Source organism: Aptenodytes patagonicus, chromosome W, assembly GCF_965638725.1.
Source record: "Aptenodytes patagonicus chromosome W, bAptPat1.pri.cur, whole genome shotgun sequence".
Classification (NCBI taxonomy): domain Eukaryota; kingdom Metazoa; phylum Chordata; class Aves; order Sphenisciformes; family Spheniscidae; genus Aptenodytes; species Aptenodytes patagonicus.
The window spans coordinates 1,505,588-1,522,232 of record NC_134981.1 but is presented as its reverse complement, the minus strand read 5'-3'; the positions used below and the strand labels follow the sequence as shown (position 1 = coordinate 1,522,232).

At 45.9% G+C, this 16,645-nt stretch overlaps 1 protein-coding gene across 18 annotated transcripts in view; it reads right to left on the bottom strand.

The window, feature by feature from the left end:
• The window catches only part of LOC143171885 (transcription factor 4), a 244,185-nt gene that overhangs the window by 54,933 nt on the left and 172,607 nt on the right, over positions 1–16,645 (bottom strand). For 2 of the 18 annotated variants that reach the window (XM_076361038.1, XM_076361039.1), the window contains exon 1: positions 14,312–14,517. The exons of the other annotated variants lie outside the window; for them this stretch is intronic. In XM_076361038.1, coding sequence (XP_076217153.1) covers positions 14,312–14,485 — 174 coding nt within the window. In that variant the 5' untranslated portion in view covers positions 14,486–14,517. Of the gene's footprint in view, positions 1–14,311; positions 14,518–16,645 lie in introns of those variants that run through there. 18 annotated transcript variants of the gene reach the window in all.

The following is a 16,645-nucleotide window of genomic DNA, read 5'->3' as shown; positions in this document are numbered from 1 at the left end:
CTGAACTGTGCCCTTGAGCGTAACGTTCATTTACCAGAAACCTTCTAAGATGCAATCCTTAAAATAACCCCTCAAGCAAAATTCACCAATGATGCATCAAGTCTTTTCTCAAGTTATTGCTATTCAGCATCACCAGAAGTTAAAGCTGCACTTCTCTAATTAAATCTAAGGCCCCGCACTGGTTTTAAAACATGTTCCTCTCTCTGCCAATTTTGTTTTCACTCGCTTGTCAACTGTGGAGTCCCTGAACACACTCTGAACAACTGCTGCCCAATTATGAAACAAGATATATTTCAGATAATAATGAAATTATTCACCAGAGAGAAAATACAGATTATGACAAGAAATGGAACCAGGAGGAACCACTGAATCCTGATTAATTAATGCAACTTTTTTTTTTTTGAAAAATGCACTTTTCAGGGTGTAGCACTGTTTTCATTTAACACTGCTTTGAATTGCCGCCTACAGAAGTTAAAAAAAAAAAAAAAAAAAAAGGAAAAGAAAGAAACCACAGCTATACAAGCCTGCTGACTTCTTATAAAAGAACCAGTTTTAAACTTGTTTACACTACTGATTCCAAATGAATTCAAGATGGTGGCTAGTTAAAGAAAGGGAGACCATGCCAAGGATTTTGATCAAAGAACTTCAATTCAACAATGTTCAGTTTTAATTGACCACTAATTAAGCTACATTAGTCAAAGAAAAGTCTATATCACTTCTGAGTAATGAAGAAAAGAACTCATTTAACCCTGTCCTAGCCCTCCTTTAGCCAGCTTACAGAAAAGCAGCTTCTCAAGTATCAGCCTTGGAAGCATTTCCAATATTAATAAGCCCAAAAATTTTTTAAAGAGAAAAAAAAGTGTCGGAGGAGGGCGAGCTTTCCCAGCTCGCGTTCCTCCGCGGGGTGAAGCCGTCTCCCCGGCAGAGGCATTTTCGTACAGAGAGGAATAAGCGACCAGGGGGCAGAAAATCCAGAGAGCTCCCAGCTGCTTGGCACCACGTGCTGGGGAGAGGGAGAGCCGCACCAGCGCAGGGCGGCAGCAACAGACACATACGTGTGTATGCACGCAGACAGACTTGATTTTGACCAACTACAGAAAACTCCTTAAAAAGGTCCCCCACGACCAGAAGAGTCTCCCGAGCGGCTCCGCTGACCTGCGGGGATGCTGCGGTCCTTCCTCAACGTGACAAAGCCCTCGATTCGCGCGTGACTCTGGTGCAAGGATGCCAAAGGAAACCTAGGCCTAATGAAAAGCCGGCTGCAGAATTAGGCTCTGAAATGCATTAAGGAATGAAATATTGTTTTTCAATTTAGTGTTTATGTCTTTTAAAAGTCTGCAGGATTAGATAAATTAAAGGAACCAAACAGATGCCAACATGAGCTTGCTTAGAGCAGGAGGGTTAGACACGGAAACGCTGAGAGATGGCACAGGGACAGGCAAGTCGGTTTCGAGAAACACCGAACGTTCACAGTATTCCCGTTTCGCAGTTAGGGAGAGAAGTTTGCATGATGCAGTACACAATGCCACAGCTTTGCAGCTCCATGGTGTCGCAGCACTCTTTGATGAGGGCTATACTTGTAGCCTTAACTTGCATTGTATTTTATCCTAATGATTTTTGGCAACAAACTACTGCATTTCATAGAATAGAATTTAATGAGTACCATATCTTTTTTTAACATTCTGCCAAATGCTCATTAAAATGCACTTGTTTTTGCAATGCAATAGCTAGCTATATGAAACCAAAATATTAATGCAAATTGGCATTTCTAAGTTTAAAGCGGTATTTGCATAACAGGAACCAAACATGGTGCAAGCTGAAAGAGAGCGCACAACACAAATGCCTCTTAACACCATAATTATTGCAAGGAAAAAATGATGGTTTGCGCACACCATCACGAGCTCCAGGATAAAGCATCCGCCAGTTTGAGACACCGTTATCTCCCGATGCCCAGTCTCACCAAGAAAAAAAGAGTGTCTGAAAAGACTCTGCGCTCACTGGAGCTGATAAACAAGATAGGTATAAAATGCAGTCTTAAAAAATACGAACGCATTTATGCAAATATGACTATCCTAACTAAAAATTACAAGAGGCATTTCAGTACGTGGTTGCCAGTAGCAGTGAAAGATCAGCTTGTTAGTTGAGAGCCACAAGCCAAGCCAAAGGTATTCCTATTCTAATAAAGCAGTCATTAGCTGTAGTAATCAGTATCTCAAAGTAAATATGGTTATGAACCAGACTTCGGACTCTGACACAACAATATTTAAAAAAAAAAAAATGTGTCTCTACCACAAGTGGAAAGGAGCTACTCAGAAAACCAATTACTCCCTACTTATTAGCAAATGGGCGTCATCAGACCGAAGGACATCTCCGTTGTGGCATCAGCACCGGAATAAATCTTTAAAGCTTCCCTTGGGGTGTACGCTGCTTCGCTTAAACACAAAGAGGAGTGGGCAAAGCCTGGGATCTGCAGTTGTTGCAGGGGTACCACTGTTAGCTCTGTTTTAAAAATAAAGCTGAACAATGCCATGGCTGCTTTCTCAGAGCTATCAGAAAGAATAAAAGTAACTCAGGAATTTATCTCACGGATCATCTGTAGAAACTGATCTTTACATTACTACTAGAATGCCTCGTTTGTCTAGGAAAAGGAAAAAAGATGCCTACCATTACCGAGCAGGGCTCAGCAGTCCTCCAGCTCTCGTTAATGGGATCTGCTGGCATCAGCACACAGAGGCAGGGCTTTTTCAGGATCGTGCCCCAGGGGAGCACAGACGGCAGGACTGAGCCTGGGGAGCCCGTGCCGGCTGACATGGAGCTAAAGGGTCAAATTCCCACTGACCCGATCGTACAGAAGCAAAACTCCCTCCACAACAGGTAGCCCCTGTAATGCCTGCTGCCATTTGCCTCTGCCATTGAGGGCTTTTATTAACCGCACAAGGCATCACTGCAGACCATCGCCAGCATTTCTCAAATGGTTAATGGTTACTTCTGCGGCCGACGTGGAAGGGAACCAAATCATCAAACCTTCCAACTGTCTGAAGTAAGCACTAAAGGCAGAAATTTTCAAGACTTCCGACCTGAAAGCGCTCCCACCTGTGCGCTGATAACTGCAAACACACCAAAACACACGCGGAAGTCCGTATTTACAGTTCCCCTTTCTTTTTTGCAGGTAAGAGTCCTGGGATCTCCTCCAGCTGGGAGTTTTAGTATGCACAGATTTAAGCACATGAATATTTCCAATGAAGCCGCTGCATGCGTGTACATGCTTACGAGAATCTGGTCTACATCATACTGGAGATTAAAAAACAACAACAAAAAATTTTTAAAAAATCCCTTTTTCTGCAAATGACAGCTCGACATAAGCACCCGGTACCTTATAAAATTGCACTGGGTGACCGGGGCATCAGGCTGGACATCACAGATGGACATCAAGATGTTACAAACAGGGCAAGTCCACAGTCACACACATATTTAAACACCCATTAAAGGCGATTCAGAAACACAGATGACTGAGCCAGCAGCCCAGTTGTCACCGTCCACTCTTCCTGCATTTAACTTTCTGAACTTCCCCAAAATGTTTTCCATTAGAGAACAGTTGTGCTTTGAAAGCATTTATAATCTGCTCTTAAACAAAAAATGTAAATGCTGTGGCTGTTGTGGTGCTGCACCCAGGCTAGGGCTCGCACAGACCACGTCCCCGCATCCCGGCCAGCCCTCAGCGTGGTACCTGGGGCAGGCACAGGCTATTCCCCCGGATTAAGGAGTTTGTCCCACAAAACTAAAAACACTGTGATTTTCTCTCAGATAAAATGCAGAGCTACAGGACACAAAAAGGATAGTTTCATGTGGTGTGATTTTATTTACTGGATCTTTCTTCCCTCCCCCCCGCACAGTAAAAGTTGCTATGAAAAATAGTTAAGGCTATAAATAAGACACTAGGACACTGAAAGCAAATTACCATCCTATGAGTTAATAGCATACCAAATTAAAGACCTCAGTCTAGATCTTTTGAAGATCTACAACTGCAACCTCAAAACTGTGGCAGATCTCTGCATGCAATCGGAGCAGAACTTATTTCGTATTCCAACTTCCACAGATCTGTGTGTGTGGTTCAGGCAGCGAGGGGGATTATCAGAAACAGGCTTCTGCCAGAAGTGATCAGTACAGAGCTGTCTATACATGTGTAATTTTATTTTCCCCTACAAGGTGCCCTCTCTTGGCTTTGGCAGAATCAACAGCCCTTCTTCACGAGACAGATGTGTGCTGGCACGGCGCTCGCAGATTCGTTAACCAGGGGAGACGGTGCTCCCCAGGAATGGGGGGGGAATATTTATTTCTTCTCGATGCTGAAGCAGCCTATTATCTTATGGTTCCTAAGGCCGTACTGAATATGAATTCTCCATAGTCACAGAGATGCTGAACAGTGGCCACCTCCACCGCTTTTCTGATCAGAAGTGACACCCACCCCCCCCCCAGTGTGCTGGTGTGAGAAGGGGTGGGCCAGGGAAAAAAGAGAAAAAAAAAAAGAAAAAAAAAAGATCATCCCAGCGGATGGCGGCTATCGGCCACCAGGACCCGGGGCTGAACTGGGAGCAGCCACCTTGCGTCCAAACTCTGCCTGAAGTAGATTAGCACAAAAACATTGTATTCTAATGAACCACTGAAAACAACATGTGTTTAACTTCTGAAATGGTGAACAGTTTGTAAAATACTAATTTAGGAAGTCAAACAAAAAAAACCCCAAAACAACAAAACCATTCACACCATTTGTTGTTGTTGTTTTCCTGATAAAAATAGCGACCGGCAAGTTTTATACTGGAGATGTTTTTTATTTACAAGTTAGAAGTCTCAAACAGTGGGAAAGAAAAAGTAATATTATATTTGGCGACTAAACTTGCCCGGGAGCACCCACCCAGGCAGCGGGCTCCCGGCTCCCACACCCCGGCAGCCCTGGAAACTTCCCTGCACCCTCTGTGAGGGGTCCTGGGACCAGCACGGGTTCCTGACCACCGCCGTCAAGCAACGGTTGTGTTTCATTATGTGACTGCTGGGAAGTGGGATTACTATCCCAAAGCTCTGCGTATCAGCTTACGTTACCTTATTTAAGTTTTCAGTGCTACCCTGTCTCTTTTTCAGGTGTTAATAGGAAAATCAGTTTTGCATCCCGGCAGCTGCCACCACTCCGAGTCTCGCAGCTGTCCCCATTCCCGAACCACACACAAGGACGTGCTGCAAACGTAACCGCGGGGAAGATGGCTGATCCATACTTATCCCTCCCTTTGCCAGCCAAACTTCCCGTAGGACCGGCACCGGGAGCACACGGACATCTCCTAACGGGCTCCGGCGCTGAACCGTGCCGTGACGATTGCGGATGCGAGGGATTTACCTCCTGCAATAGGCACGGGCAAGGTTTAAAATGGCAAGAAATACATTTGGTTTTCTGGTTACACTCCCCCTCCCCTCCCCTCCCCTCCGCCACAGCTGAAGAGTATTTTTTAATTCTGGAAATAGTGTTAATTCTGAAAAATCTCTAGTCCAATAGCCACCGCAAGATTGAGGATGTATTTATGCAAACATTTTGCTGCGAAGCTAGAGGGGATGTAAGAGAGATGCAGTACATATCAGGTGTTCAGAAATCGTAGGAATTCAAATCGTTCTGTAACTCAACATCTGTAATTGTCTAAGCACCTCAAACAACCACCACTTAAAAGACATTGATAGCTTAATCATTTCTTCTTCAACTCTTACAGTCTACCTATTTTACATGGGGGCAGAGCAACATTTAAGAGCAGCTGAACTGGAGTATTTCTTTATTCCCATTCCCAACGACCAAATTAAAGACTGTAAGAAGCAGAGCGTGCAATAACAAATATTTAGCTAAAACGCAGAAAAGAATAGGAAAAATACGTCAGCCCCGGGAGGTGGGCGGCGCAGCCTCGCCGCGGGAAGCCCCACGGCTGACGACGGGCTCCCCCAGCGCTGCGGGCGCTCCCGGGCCAGCACCCGAGCATCTCCTCGGTACGGCGGGGTGTTACAGCGCGGTGGGATCCGAGCAGGCTGCGGGATCGGCTGGGGCGGTGGGGAGGAAAACACACCAGCGTGCTTCCGATTGCATGAAAGTAGCACTTGACAGCAATTGTATTAAAGCAGTTTTAGCCTTACCCAGCTGGGATTCTCACCTAGATTAATGCTCTCTGCTGATCATAATACAAATCCTTTGAAAAATACAGGCTCTCATTGCGTCTAATGGGCATTCATTCCACACACAAACACCTTTATCTGCGGTTGTATTTGCTTGCAGGGACCTCATGCAGCAGGTATCGGAGAGCACTACCTCTCCCTGCATTTGCATATTTTTTTCTAAGCTGCGTAAGATTTCTGAAAGCCTGTTAATCACTTGACTGCAAGAATGAGCTACTGCAAAAAGCAAACCTACGCTTCAAATACGCTCGTGGTCCCTTCCACCCCTTCCAGCGCTCACAAAGGGAGCCCGAGGAAGCAGCCCTCGTGCCCCGCGCTGCTCCGCAGCTAACTCGACTGTAACGACAGGTGCAGCAGTAATAATATGCTGGGCAATCAACTTTTTCCCTCCGATTTGTCAGTTTAGCTTCATAATGCCATTAGGAATGTAAACATTTCTGCAATTTATATTTAAAAGTCAATAAAATAATGGGGTGCAGAACTTAGCCTTTTTAATTTTTTAAGTAATACATTTGATTATTTTAATCACGTCAGTACTTAACTGAATGGGTTTAAATATGCATGTTACATCAATTTGGTTTGTTTTATTCATTAGAAAGCCATTGAGTAATTCAGCATTATTCTTTTTTTTTTTTTTTTTTTTTTTTTTTAAAAAGGGGGGGGGAGGGTAGCTAGATACGCTGCACAAGACCTTTTCCATGAGGTTGTCCTTGAGGGGCGAGTTATTTGTGCACTGTGTCTTCCAGGAGATATGACTGCTGCTATCATGGATTTCAGGGGAAAAAAGAAATCCAACGTATAGGGCTAATAACAGAATTTAATAACGATGATTCACCAGATGCTGGATAAATTCTTTTAACGGCAATTATGAAAGGCCACTTCATGAGCAAAGAGCTATTTTTAAAGCCGCAAGATTTGTTTTTCACTGTGGACATCCCCTTTGTCAGGGCTGTGGCTGGTGCACGCCGACTGCTGCTCTGCAATTCTCACCCTCGCGTCTGCAGAGGTGAAAAAGCCAAGTCAAATGTTGGCCGGGATTGTTCCCATCCCCTTTTCATTCGCGGGTCGGCTACAATGGCAGCAGCTGCAGCGCACCCTTCCCTGCGCGGCCCCTCCAATTACCGGCACCGTGCCCCCGCGCCGGGGACGGGATCGCTCTGCACCACAGCCCGGCCCCGGGTCTCCGGAGAACAACGGGCAAGGGCTGCCGGGTTTTGTCGCCCTTGAACCCCGGCAGCACCCAGCTCAACTCCTCCCTATCTGGGGGCTACAGGCCCCTCTTCTTCTATTCAGCTGCTTTTCATCACAAAAAGACTAGTACATGGCTTAAAGAACAATTTGATCTTGTGCACATGAGTTCTCACTCCTGTGCAGGCACCTAATAAAGCTCTGCAGGTGTATGAAATTTCCTCTACACAAACTTTGGGGAGGTTGATTTTTTGTTTTGTTTTTTGGTTGTTTTTTTTTTTTTTTTTTTAAGTATTATTGATTTTATAGGCAAAACTAAGGTCCTTATAGGGGAAAGAATTCAAAGCTCAAGTACAAAATTGTACACAACAAATTGCAGAGTATATTTGTATTCATACACATGCAAGTTTAAAACGTAGATGGAAGATTTGTGCTCTGCACGCTGCATTTCACATGGACACCTCTGCTTGGGAAAAAGCTGAGAGCATCTAGAGCTGAAGCTATGCCTTAGGAAACCGGACAACCCACAGCACAAAAGGACAAATCCCTCAACACCAAAGGTCTGATTCTGCTTCTCCTGTAGCCAACTTCCAACTTTAAGTGTCTCTCTGACTTAGAGGAGATAACACTGTAATACTACTTTCCCAGGAAAAACAGAAAACTAAAAAACCAACAGCAAGGAAAAACAAACAAATGCTACCCACCAAAAAAAACCAACCCAGAAAACCTTACAAATGAAGATACATAAATTCAGTAAGTTGAGAAAAGCAAGACCTGCCCTGGATTTTGGGGGAGAAACATATTCCAGTGAAATCTGTTCTTTCAGCTTTTTGGATGATTCTGTCTGGCTATGCCAGGACAAAGCTAGATGCTAAATATTTTGAGATACCTGCTGAGGTCCGAGAACACTGTCTTCCCACTGAACCTTGAGAGACTTACAGAAACTTTTTAATGAGCCTGAGAATTTCTCCACCGTAAAAAGGAAGGCAAGAGAGTGAGAGATCACGTCTGACGTAATGACCTCAGCTCTCCGTGATAGCCTATCTTTTGGTTAACCGAACAGTAATAAATACAAACACTTTTGATACGGAAACACTGGGTATGCACTAGCCAGTGTTAGTTAAATACAGCTTCTTGCTGTACAGGGGATTATTTTCAGCAGAAGTGCATTATGACTTTTATTACTGAGTGTTGGCAATGATGTATTAAAATACAGTTATGTGGCACTGGAATTTTGAAAGGATGATATTAAACTCACTTCTAGCAGTCTGCCTGAAAAAAATACCCGAACAGTTAAAAGATGCACTCTCAGTGCCGCACGCCGCGTGTCTGAGGGGGAAGGCTGGAGAGCTAGGCAGCAAACTCATCGCGGCGGCACTGCAAAGTGCAGCCCGAGAAACGAGCACACAAGTTTTCACCAGATCATCTTTACAAAACGCTAACTCTCCCCACCCACCCCCCTTCTTTTAAACAATAAACGAAAAGCAATAGGAAGGAAGGGCAATTCTGCGCAGGTATCTTGTGCCTGTATCAGAGTTTCCCACAGTACTTCACTACGCCTGCAGACAGGCTGACCAACTGTGCGACGCCTTCCCCTCCAAGCTGCAGGCACTGTGCTGCCGTCACCTTTCCCACCACCCGTCAGGCTGCAAAACTTCAGAGGCCGGTTAAAAAAAAAAAAAAACAACAACAAAAAAAACCCCAGTTCCACCAGCAACACAGTATCATAAAATCAGAAAGAAACTAGCCAACATAGGCTAAAATATTCACTTTTCAAAATAAATTCCCTGTGCAAAATAACCAAATCCCACGTCTCCGAAGTGCCACGGCAATTTTACAGTAAGCCAAGTATAATGCAAACCAGATTTATAGTGAAACAGGAAACAAACAATTCTTCTGCACAATTTCCTGTAGATCAATTGGAAAGGTATTTAAAGACTGCACCAGCCATTAGATCTTTTGTTACCCCCCCCAGTCCTGCCCACAAAAAAGCAGCTCATAATATACACTATTATAAGACGTCAACACCCTAACATCATTTTCCATGTCTACCATCGATCTATAACCAAATAAAATAAAGTTCTATTTATAATTTCTTTTTCAGAGAAAAGCCACCATAATAATTTCCAAACTGGCACAGATGAAGAGGTGAAGTTCACTTCTGATCAGCATATGCAAAGCATATTTAAAACTAAGATTCAACGTAACATCCTGCAAGAATACTAAGCTTTAATAATCCCTAAAATATTTCAGCAAAATCCAGCTTTGCAAACACGAGGCCGCTTATATTTCCATCGCGTACAACAGGAAGAAAGTGATCAGACCTGCCAAGCGTACGTTTTAACCGAACGGCCAGGTATCATGACCCTTAAAAACAGCGCTACAGTTATTTCTGCAAACTCGAAGAGTCAGAATAAATTCGTTCTATCTCCCTTCCCTTCCTCCAGCATGTAAAACAGAAAGCCACTGATTGTGTCAAAATGTGTGTGTGTATGTAACACTGTATATAGTTTTATGTAAACAGTTATAATTTACAAAATTTTGTTTGGTTGTTATCAGTAGGGAGCTTACAAGATTATATTAATTTACGATACAAACATACAGCCCTTCCATAAACCCCACAAATATTGGAAAAGTCTTCTAGGTATTTTGGCTTCTACTCACAGCCCTGAAAAGAGGAAGCATTTCTGCATACGCACGTATATTCCTGCACATATGGATTTCAAATCATGAAGCCTGAGCTCCCCGTACGTGGATGCAATTTGATGAAGGAGTTGTAAATTTAGTGTTACTTTGTTACAAAATCTATCCCTACGCTTCGGAAATAGTTTAAAGCATATTGTAACTTTTGCTAGTAAATATTTTTTTTATGATCCGCGTGTCAGTACTCCAATATTCCCAGCAAATGAGACGCTGACATTTCTTTAAACAAAGATGAACCACAAACATCACGCTGAATTACTGCCGGTTCAGCCCAAAGGGTGCAAGCACAAGGGTCTCTCATTTCGATTTCGAGATTTCTTCCTCCTCGCGCTCAAAAAGAAAACTTTCTCCGCGCCGCTCCCAGAGCGACGCCAGCCTCGTGCCATTCACAACTCCTCACTTGTCATTATTAAGCGTGGTACATGGAATTATTACACTCTTTGGCCTAGCCTATTAGCAGGAGTGATACCATGGAGCATTCATCTTCATCTAGGGACTTGATGGAGTTGAAAAGCTTTATAATAAGAATAGCAGACAGAATGTAAACAGGAAAAACTCATTAGCATTTACTTTTTGTGATTTGATGACTTGACAAATAACTATTTCAAAACAACTAGTTTGAGAGATGGGTTGAAGCTTGTTAGGATAAAGCAAAAAGAGCAATTACAATAATTATAGGTTTCCCTATATGATTTAACACATGCGCATGGTGGGAGCTGATGATGTGATCTTCAGATACCATTAAAAGAAAATTTTGCCACTTTTGTTTTTCATTTTCATTTGCAATAATTTCTTCTTTATAGTTCCATGCATTTCAATATATTGTCTATGACCAAATAATACTTTATTAAAGTCTCAGTGAGGTGCAATTCACAATAAGCAATTCTGAAAATCAAATTTAGACAGTAATCCTGCACCCACCCCCTTTCAGGTAACGCGCACATCCTAAAATATCACACACATCTCGGGCAACAAGGAGCAAGGCTTACGAAAAAAATGGCTCTTGTTGTTTCATGGCTTCCAACGTAACCGAAGTGTTTATCTAGTTAATCACAGCTAATAGTGCACACTTCTAACTCCTTTGCTAAAACGTCTTTTTTTTTTTTTTAATGATATTTTAGGGGAAAAAAGTGAATCAAGACCCCAACATTCACATATCATACCATTACTGTAATCACCGAGCACTAGCTTATCTTTACACTTTATTATTTGACACTGGCAGTTTTGCTATTGTTTTAAGATTTTCCAAAACAAATACCCTCTATCGCAAGAGATGGGAAGGAAAAGATTTCTTACCAATGAACATCAGTAAATAGTTAAAGGCAAAAAGTGCTCTCCCATGGAGTAAGCTCTCCTAAAACGCCCTGCGAGTGAGGGGGGGGGGGGGGGGGAAGCAAGTTGCAGAAAATGTGTTCTGCAAATCTTGCATTTACGGCAGCTTAATTTTTTTCCAGCCATTTTTTGACTCCTGTACCCAACTGCCCTCCTCTTCCCACAGCAACTTCGATTCAGAGGGCTTTGGAATGATTTTGCATTTTTTCTTCTTTTGTTTATTCCCAGGGAAGACCTGCTTCCGCTGCCTGCTCGCAGTTCAGAGAGTTCAAACTGAATTTAACCAAGTAATTGACTTGTCACTGGGAAAAAAAAAAGGGTGGGGGGGTGGGAGGGGAGGAATTCAGAACTCTATCTTTCCTGCACAAGGAAACTTGTGCGAGACAGAGCAGCCCCTGCTCTGCTCCAACAACTGGGCGAAAGCTGTGCAGCCCCAAGAGCCGCGGGTCCTTTCGACGAGGCGTTGTGAACAATTAATGCATGGCATCCCCAATCTCCGCACGATGCCTGGCACCACATCAAGAGCTGCACAATGCGGAACCGGAGCCAGAACAATGCCGGCTCTATAAAACACAAAAATCTGTTTGTCAAGTGGACGCAGGAATACTTTCTCCCCCTTCCCAAACGCCGTGGTGCCGGCCTCATCCCCCCGACTCCCGCAACTCCCTCGCTGCGGCCGATGCCTTTTCCCCGAGCTAACGGGAAGGGAGCGGGCAGCGCTGCCAGGGCTGCCCGTCCCCCCCGGCGGCGCAGGGACCCTCGCCTCTCTCTTTGTGCTCTCCCGGCGCGGGGAAGCGCCGAGGCCAGGCTGGCTTTTCACAGACACCTTCCACCGGTGCCTATAAATACATCTCCTGCGACAGAGCGATCCTGGTTTTTATGAGTCCCACCTTCTGAAAAACACAAAGAATAGGGGAAAAGGCCTGGCAGCCCAGCGGGGTTTATTAGCCCTATGATGTCATATTCTGCAGTTTTATGTAAGAACGACAGGCGGCTGGCACGACAGGACGACATTACGGTCTCGGCGTTCCCAGCCTTGGTGACACGGACCGTGGGGCCGCTCACCAGGCAGGCTGGGCATTGTGCTTTCTATGTTCAGTTACTTAAAAAAAAAAAAAAAACAAACCAAAAAAAAAAGAAACCAACAAAAAATATACAAATGGAATGAGGAAAAAAAAACCCCAAAACAAAAGGAAAACCCCGGCTCCCACAGCCACCTCCATGTCGCTTATCAAACACGCCATCTCGCCCCCCGCAAGAAAAATCCAAAGAATAATGAAGTTGGTCTAAGTGTTGAAAATTGTTTACCGTAGCCCTGACACTGTGCAAGCGCTGTGCATTGCTGCTTCCTGTTTACAGGCTGCTGTCGCCAGGATTTTATTACTTACTGAGGATGAATAGCAGCGTGTAGGAACTTTTTCTTTTATAGCTACTGAGGCTGGCTGGCCCTGCCGTGCATGGGAATGTCAGGTAGACTTTAGGTGTAGCCTTAACAGCTCTGGAATAGGAATAACTAATTTAAAAAAGAAAAAAGAAAAAAAAAAAAAAAGAAAAAAAAAGAAGCCTCGCAGTAAATTTACATATCTTTATTTTTTGCATTTTTATAATTGTAAATCTCAATTGTTTTCCCTGTACAAATTCACTTACTTTCTACCCACAAACCGAGTGTCCTGCATTACTGCAACGTGTTATTTGCAAAATATTCAAAACAAAAGGCGAGGCCCACAACTCTCGCCAATAGGCATATTTTAAAAAAAAAAAAAAAAAAAAATCTCAGTTATTCAAACAGATGTTCATTCATGAGAGTGGCTTTCCGTACGGAACAATTCGAGCTGGATGTATTATAAACACGCGCTGGTCTATGGCACACATGCCTACACATTCACAGACACACCCGGGCAGGATAATTAGTTTGCTCCATCCGCTCCATCCGAAGCGGGCCTGGGTTAAAACTCTCACAGTTCCCCTTCGGCCTCGCTACGCCGCCCTGATTGGTATCAGATGAAACGAAAGAAAGTTGAAAGAACGCAGGCTGGAGCAGTTTGCGAAGCCTGCTCCCCCCCACGCGCTGCCCTCCCTTCCCAGCACTTCCAAATTTCATTTTCCTCTCCCTTCAGCAGCAGTTCCCCTCCTTACCTCGCCCTTCCCCCTCCCCCCCAAATATTTTAAAATATACCGAAATACTTTTCCTTCTCGAGACCCAGCCAGAGAAAAAAAAAAAATAAACCTCCAGATGGCAAGTATAAACCTTCTGCTGGGGTTATGCGCAAAATACCAGACACTTCCCCCCCCCCCTTCTTCTTAAATAAAGCGTTTCTGTTGGAAGCGGGGGGGGGAGAGGGACCGAAGTCAGCCGGCACGGGCGAGTCCCCGCAACGCGGGCGGGAGCGGGGCTTTTGGGCCCTTTTCCGTTATCTCACGACGACTTTTGGAGCGGGGCTGCTCGGTGCCCGCGCCCGCGGGTCGCGGCGCGGGGGGGGGGGGGGAGGGAGGGGGCCGAGGCGCGGGGGGGGGGGGGGGAGGGGGGGGGGCGCGGGCCGCCGCCCCGCTCGCTCCGCGGCCGCGCAGCCCCGCTCCGCTCCCGCCCGCCTCACCCCCCTCTTTTTCTTTTTCTTTTTTTTTTTTTTTTTTTGCTTTGCGCTATTTTGACTCAACCCCAAACTTTTAAGCCCGGGGCGGACTTTCTACCGCGCGGAAAAAAAACCGACACCCCCCCCCCCCCAAAAAAAAAGCCAAACAAAAAAAATAAATAAAAGCCCCCAAACGCGACTCGACTCCCAAAAGCGGCGGCCGGGCCCCCGGCCCGCCCCGGGCTCCGGGAGCGCGGCGCAGCGCGGAGGGTGAAAAACTTGCCCAAATTACACCTTTAATTGCAGCGCCAGCTTACCGCTTTCCCATTATAGTAGTACATCAAAGAGTTGCCGCCCATGCCGGGGATCGTGTATGCGCAGTACATGGTCCCGCCGCCGCCGCCGTCCCCCTCCGCTCCCGCTCTCACAACTTTTATTTCAAACTCGCTCTCCCTTTTTTCACAACAATTCCTCCACTCGCATGTTCCCATATGGCCGGGCCAGGCGCGCTCAATATGCAAAGCAGGGCGAGACCATTCGCCGCGCGGGGGCGGAGGCTGCGCGCCCCCCCCCCCCCCCCCCTTCCTCCAGCCTTTCCTTCCCCCCCCCCTCCCCTCCCCTCCCCGCGCCCGCGCACCGCCCCGCGCCCGCGCACCGCCCGGCGCGCTCCCCGCCGGCCGCCCGCGGGGCCGCGGAGCCGGGCCCGTTACCGAGCGGAATACAAATGCGCTTAATTGCCTCCCCCTCTCCCTCGCCCGCTCCCTCGCTCCCCTCTCCTTTCTCTCTCTCTCTCTTTTTTTGTTTTAATTTGATTAAAAAGCGAGTGGCAGGAAGGGAATCGTATGATGCACATCTAATAACTCCGCCATCTGTCCGTGCTGCTGGCACGCTCCCAGCATTGTGCGCAGCTGCCGCGGCCCGCCCGCGCCCCGCGCAGCCCCGCGCAGCCCTCCTCCGCTTTTTCGTGGGTTTTAAGTCACAAATGTCCCGGCGTCCCGGCCCCGTCCCGCCGGGCGCTGCTGACAAACGGGGGTGTGTGTCCCCGTGTCTGTGTGTCGTGTCCCCCCCCCGTGTCCCCCGCCCCGCGCAGCGCCCCGCGCCCCGGCTGCGCCCCGCGCGGTGCCGGCCCGGCCAACGGCGGGGGGGGGTGTGTTTAAGGGAAGGAGGAGGGGGGGGGGGGATACACCCCCCCCCCCCCACCACCACGTCGGGACTCACTTGAGGTTGCCAAATTCGGAGCATCACAGGAAAGGAGGGCCCCTGGGAATTGATCCCGAATGAAACTAAATCATTTGCATATGCCGAAGCAAATGCCATGCGAGCGCACAGCCAGTCTCCGGGCCCAACTTTAATAATTCAAAGCACCTATTTCCTTACTCCTCGACGTCGTAACACACCACATACAGTATTAATCAACGACAAAGAGATGGTGATGTCAATTCCGAGCTGTCGTCTTGGGCGACGGCAAAGTTTCCTTTCATGCTTTCCACCCCGATCTATAGGGTCTGTGTGCCTGGCTGCGTATGTGAGGGGGGGGGAAAGCCAGGAGGAAAGAACAGGCAGAGGTTTATCTAACTCACTTGTTCTGCATTTATTCGGGAGGTCCCCAGAGGTTTGGGTAAACAGTACTTGAATTATAATCACACATTTCATTCAAATTTCATGCTTTGAGGATTTTTTCCTCATTAGAACAGTTAGTTGTCAATCTGACAAGATCACATTTGTACCCTTTAAACCACCCTCAGCGTATAATACATAAGGCCAAAAATCCCAACTACCACAGGTCAACGTGCGACAAAACGCTCCACCAGAAAGGGGGAGAAGACGCCCCTCAAACCCCGGGCTTGGCGCAGACGGGCAGAACGCTTACTGTACCAGTAAATCTACTTTATAAAACTAACCTCCTACAAACGTAGATATTAATGCTCCAGAGGTGAAAAACAATGAAGTGCTTTGATCGTTTATTACGACGTTTTTAATAAGCACCTAGAAATAAAGCCAGTCCTTCCCTTCCGCATTTTCAAACTGCAAAATATGGTATTTCCTCTCTTAATAAAAGCTGTAGTTTCACAGCTCCACACAAAGTTATACAACTAGCATTACATTTTAGTACAAATTTTACCACAAAATTAGATTGGATGGACCTTTAAATCATCTAACTTAATCGCTTTCCTGCCACGGAAACAATCCCCTAAACTCCAGCAGAATAAGCTTTTTCTGACTGGCACGAGGTAACGCTAAAAATTTCACGTGTCGATGTCTGTAGGTCATGGAAATGGAGAGAGACCTGCGACTCCGAAAAGCAATCCTTGAATCGTGACCCGTGTGTCATGAAAATGACTGCAGATGATTTCAGTTTGTTTTCTGCAACCTCGGAGTGGGGAACAGTCCAACTTAATTTGGACCCTGCCGTACTAGTGCTTTCATTCTCCTGAATGGGAAAATTTCAGTGTACATATATTGTACGTAACATGATAAGAAGTCAATGCGGTTTGCAGGGAGTAAGCCCATAACTGTAACATAATTCTCAACACATGACAGTAACAATTAATTACTTTACCATATTATATTTGCATTCGACGCATACATTGAGATAACTTTAATGTATTTTCCTGCCTCGCTCGGGAACTTGTGATTGTCCCAGATATTTT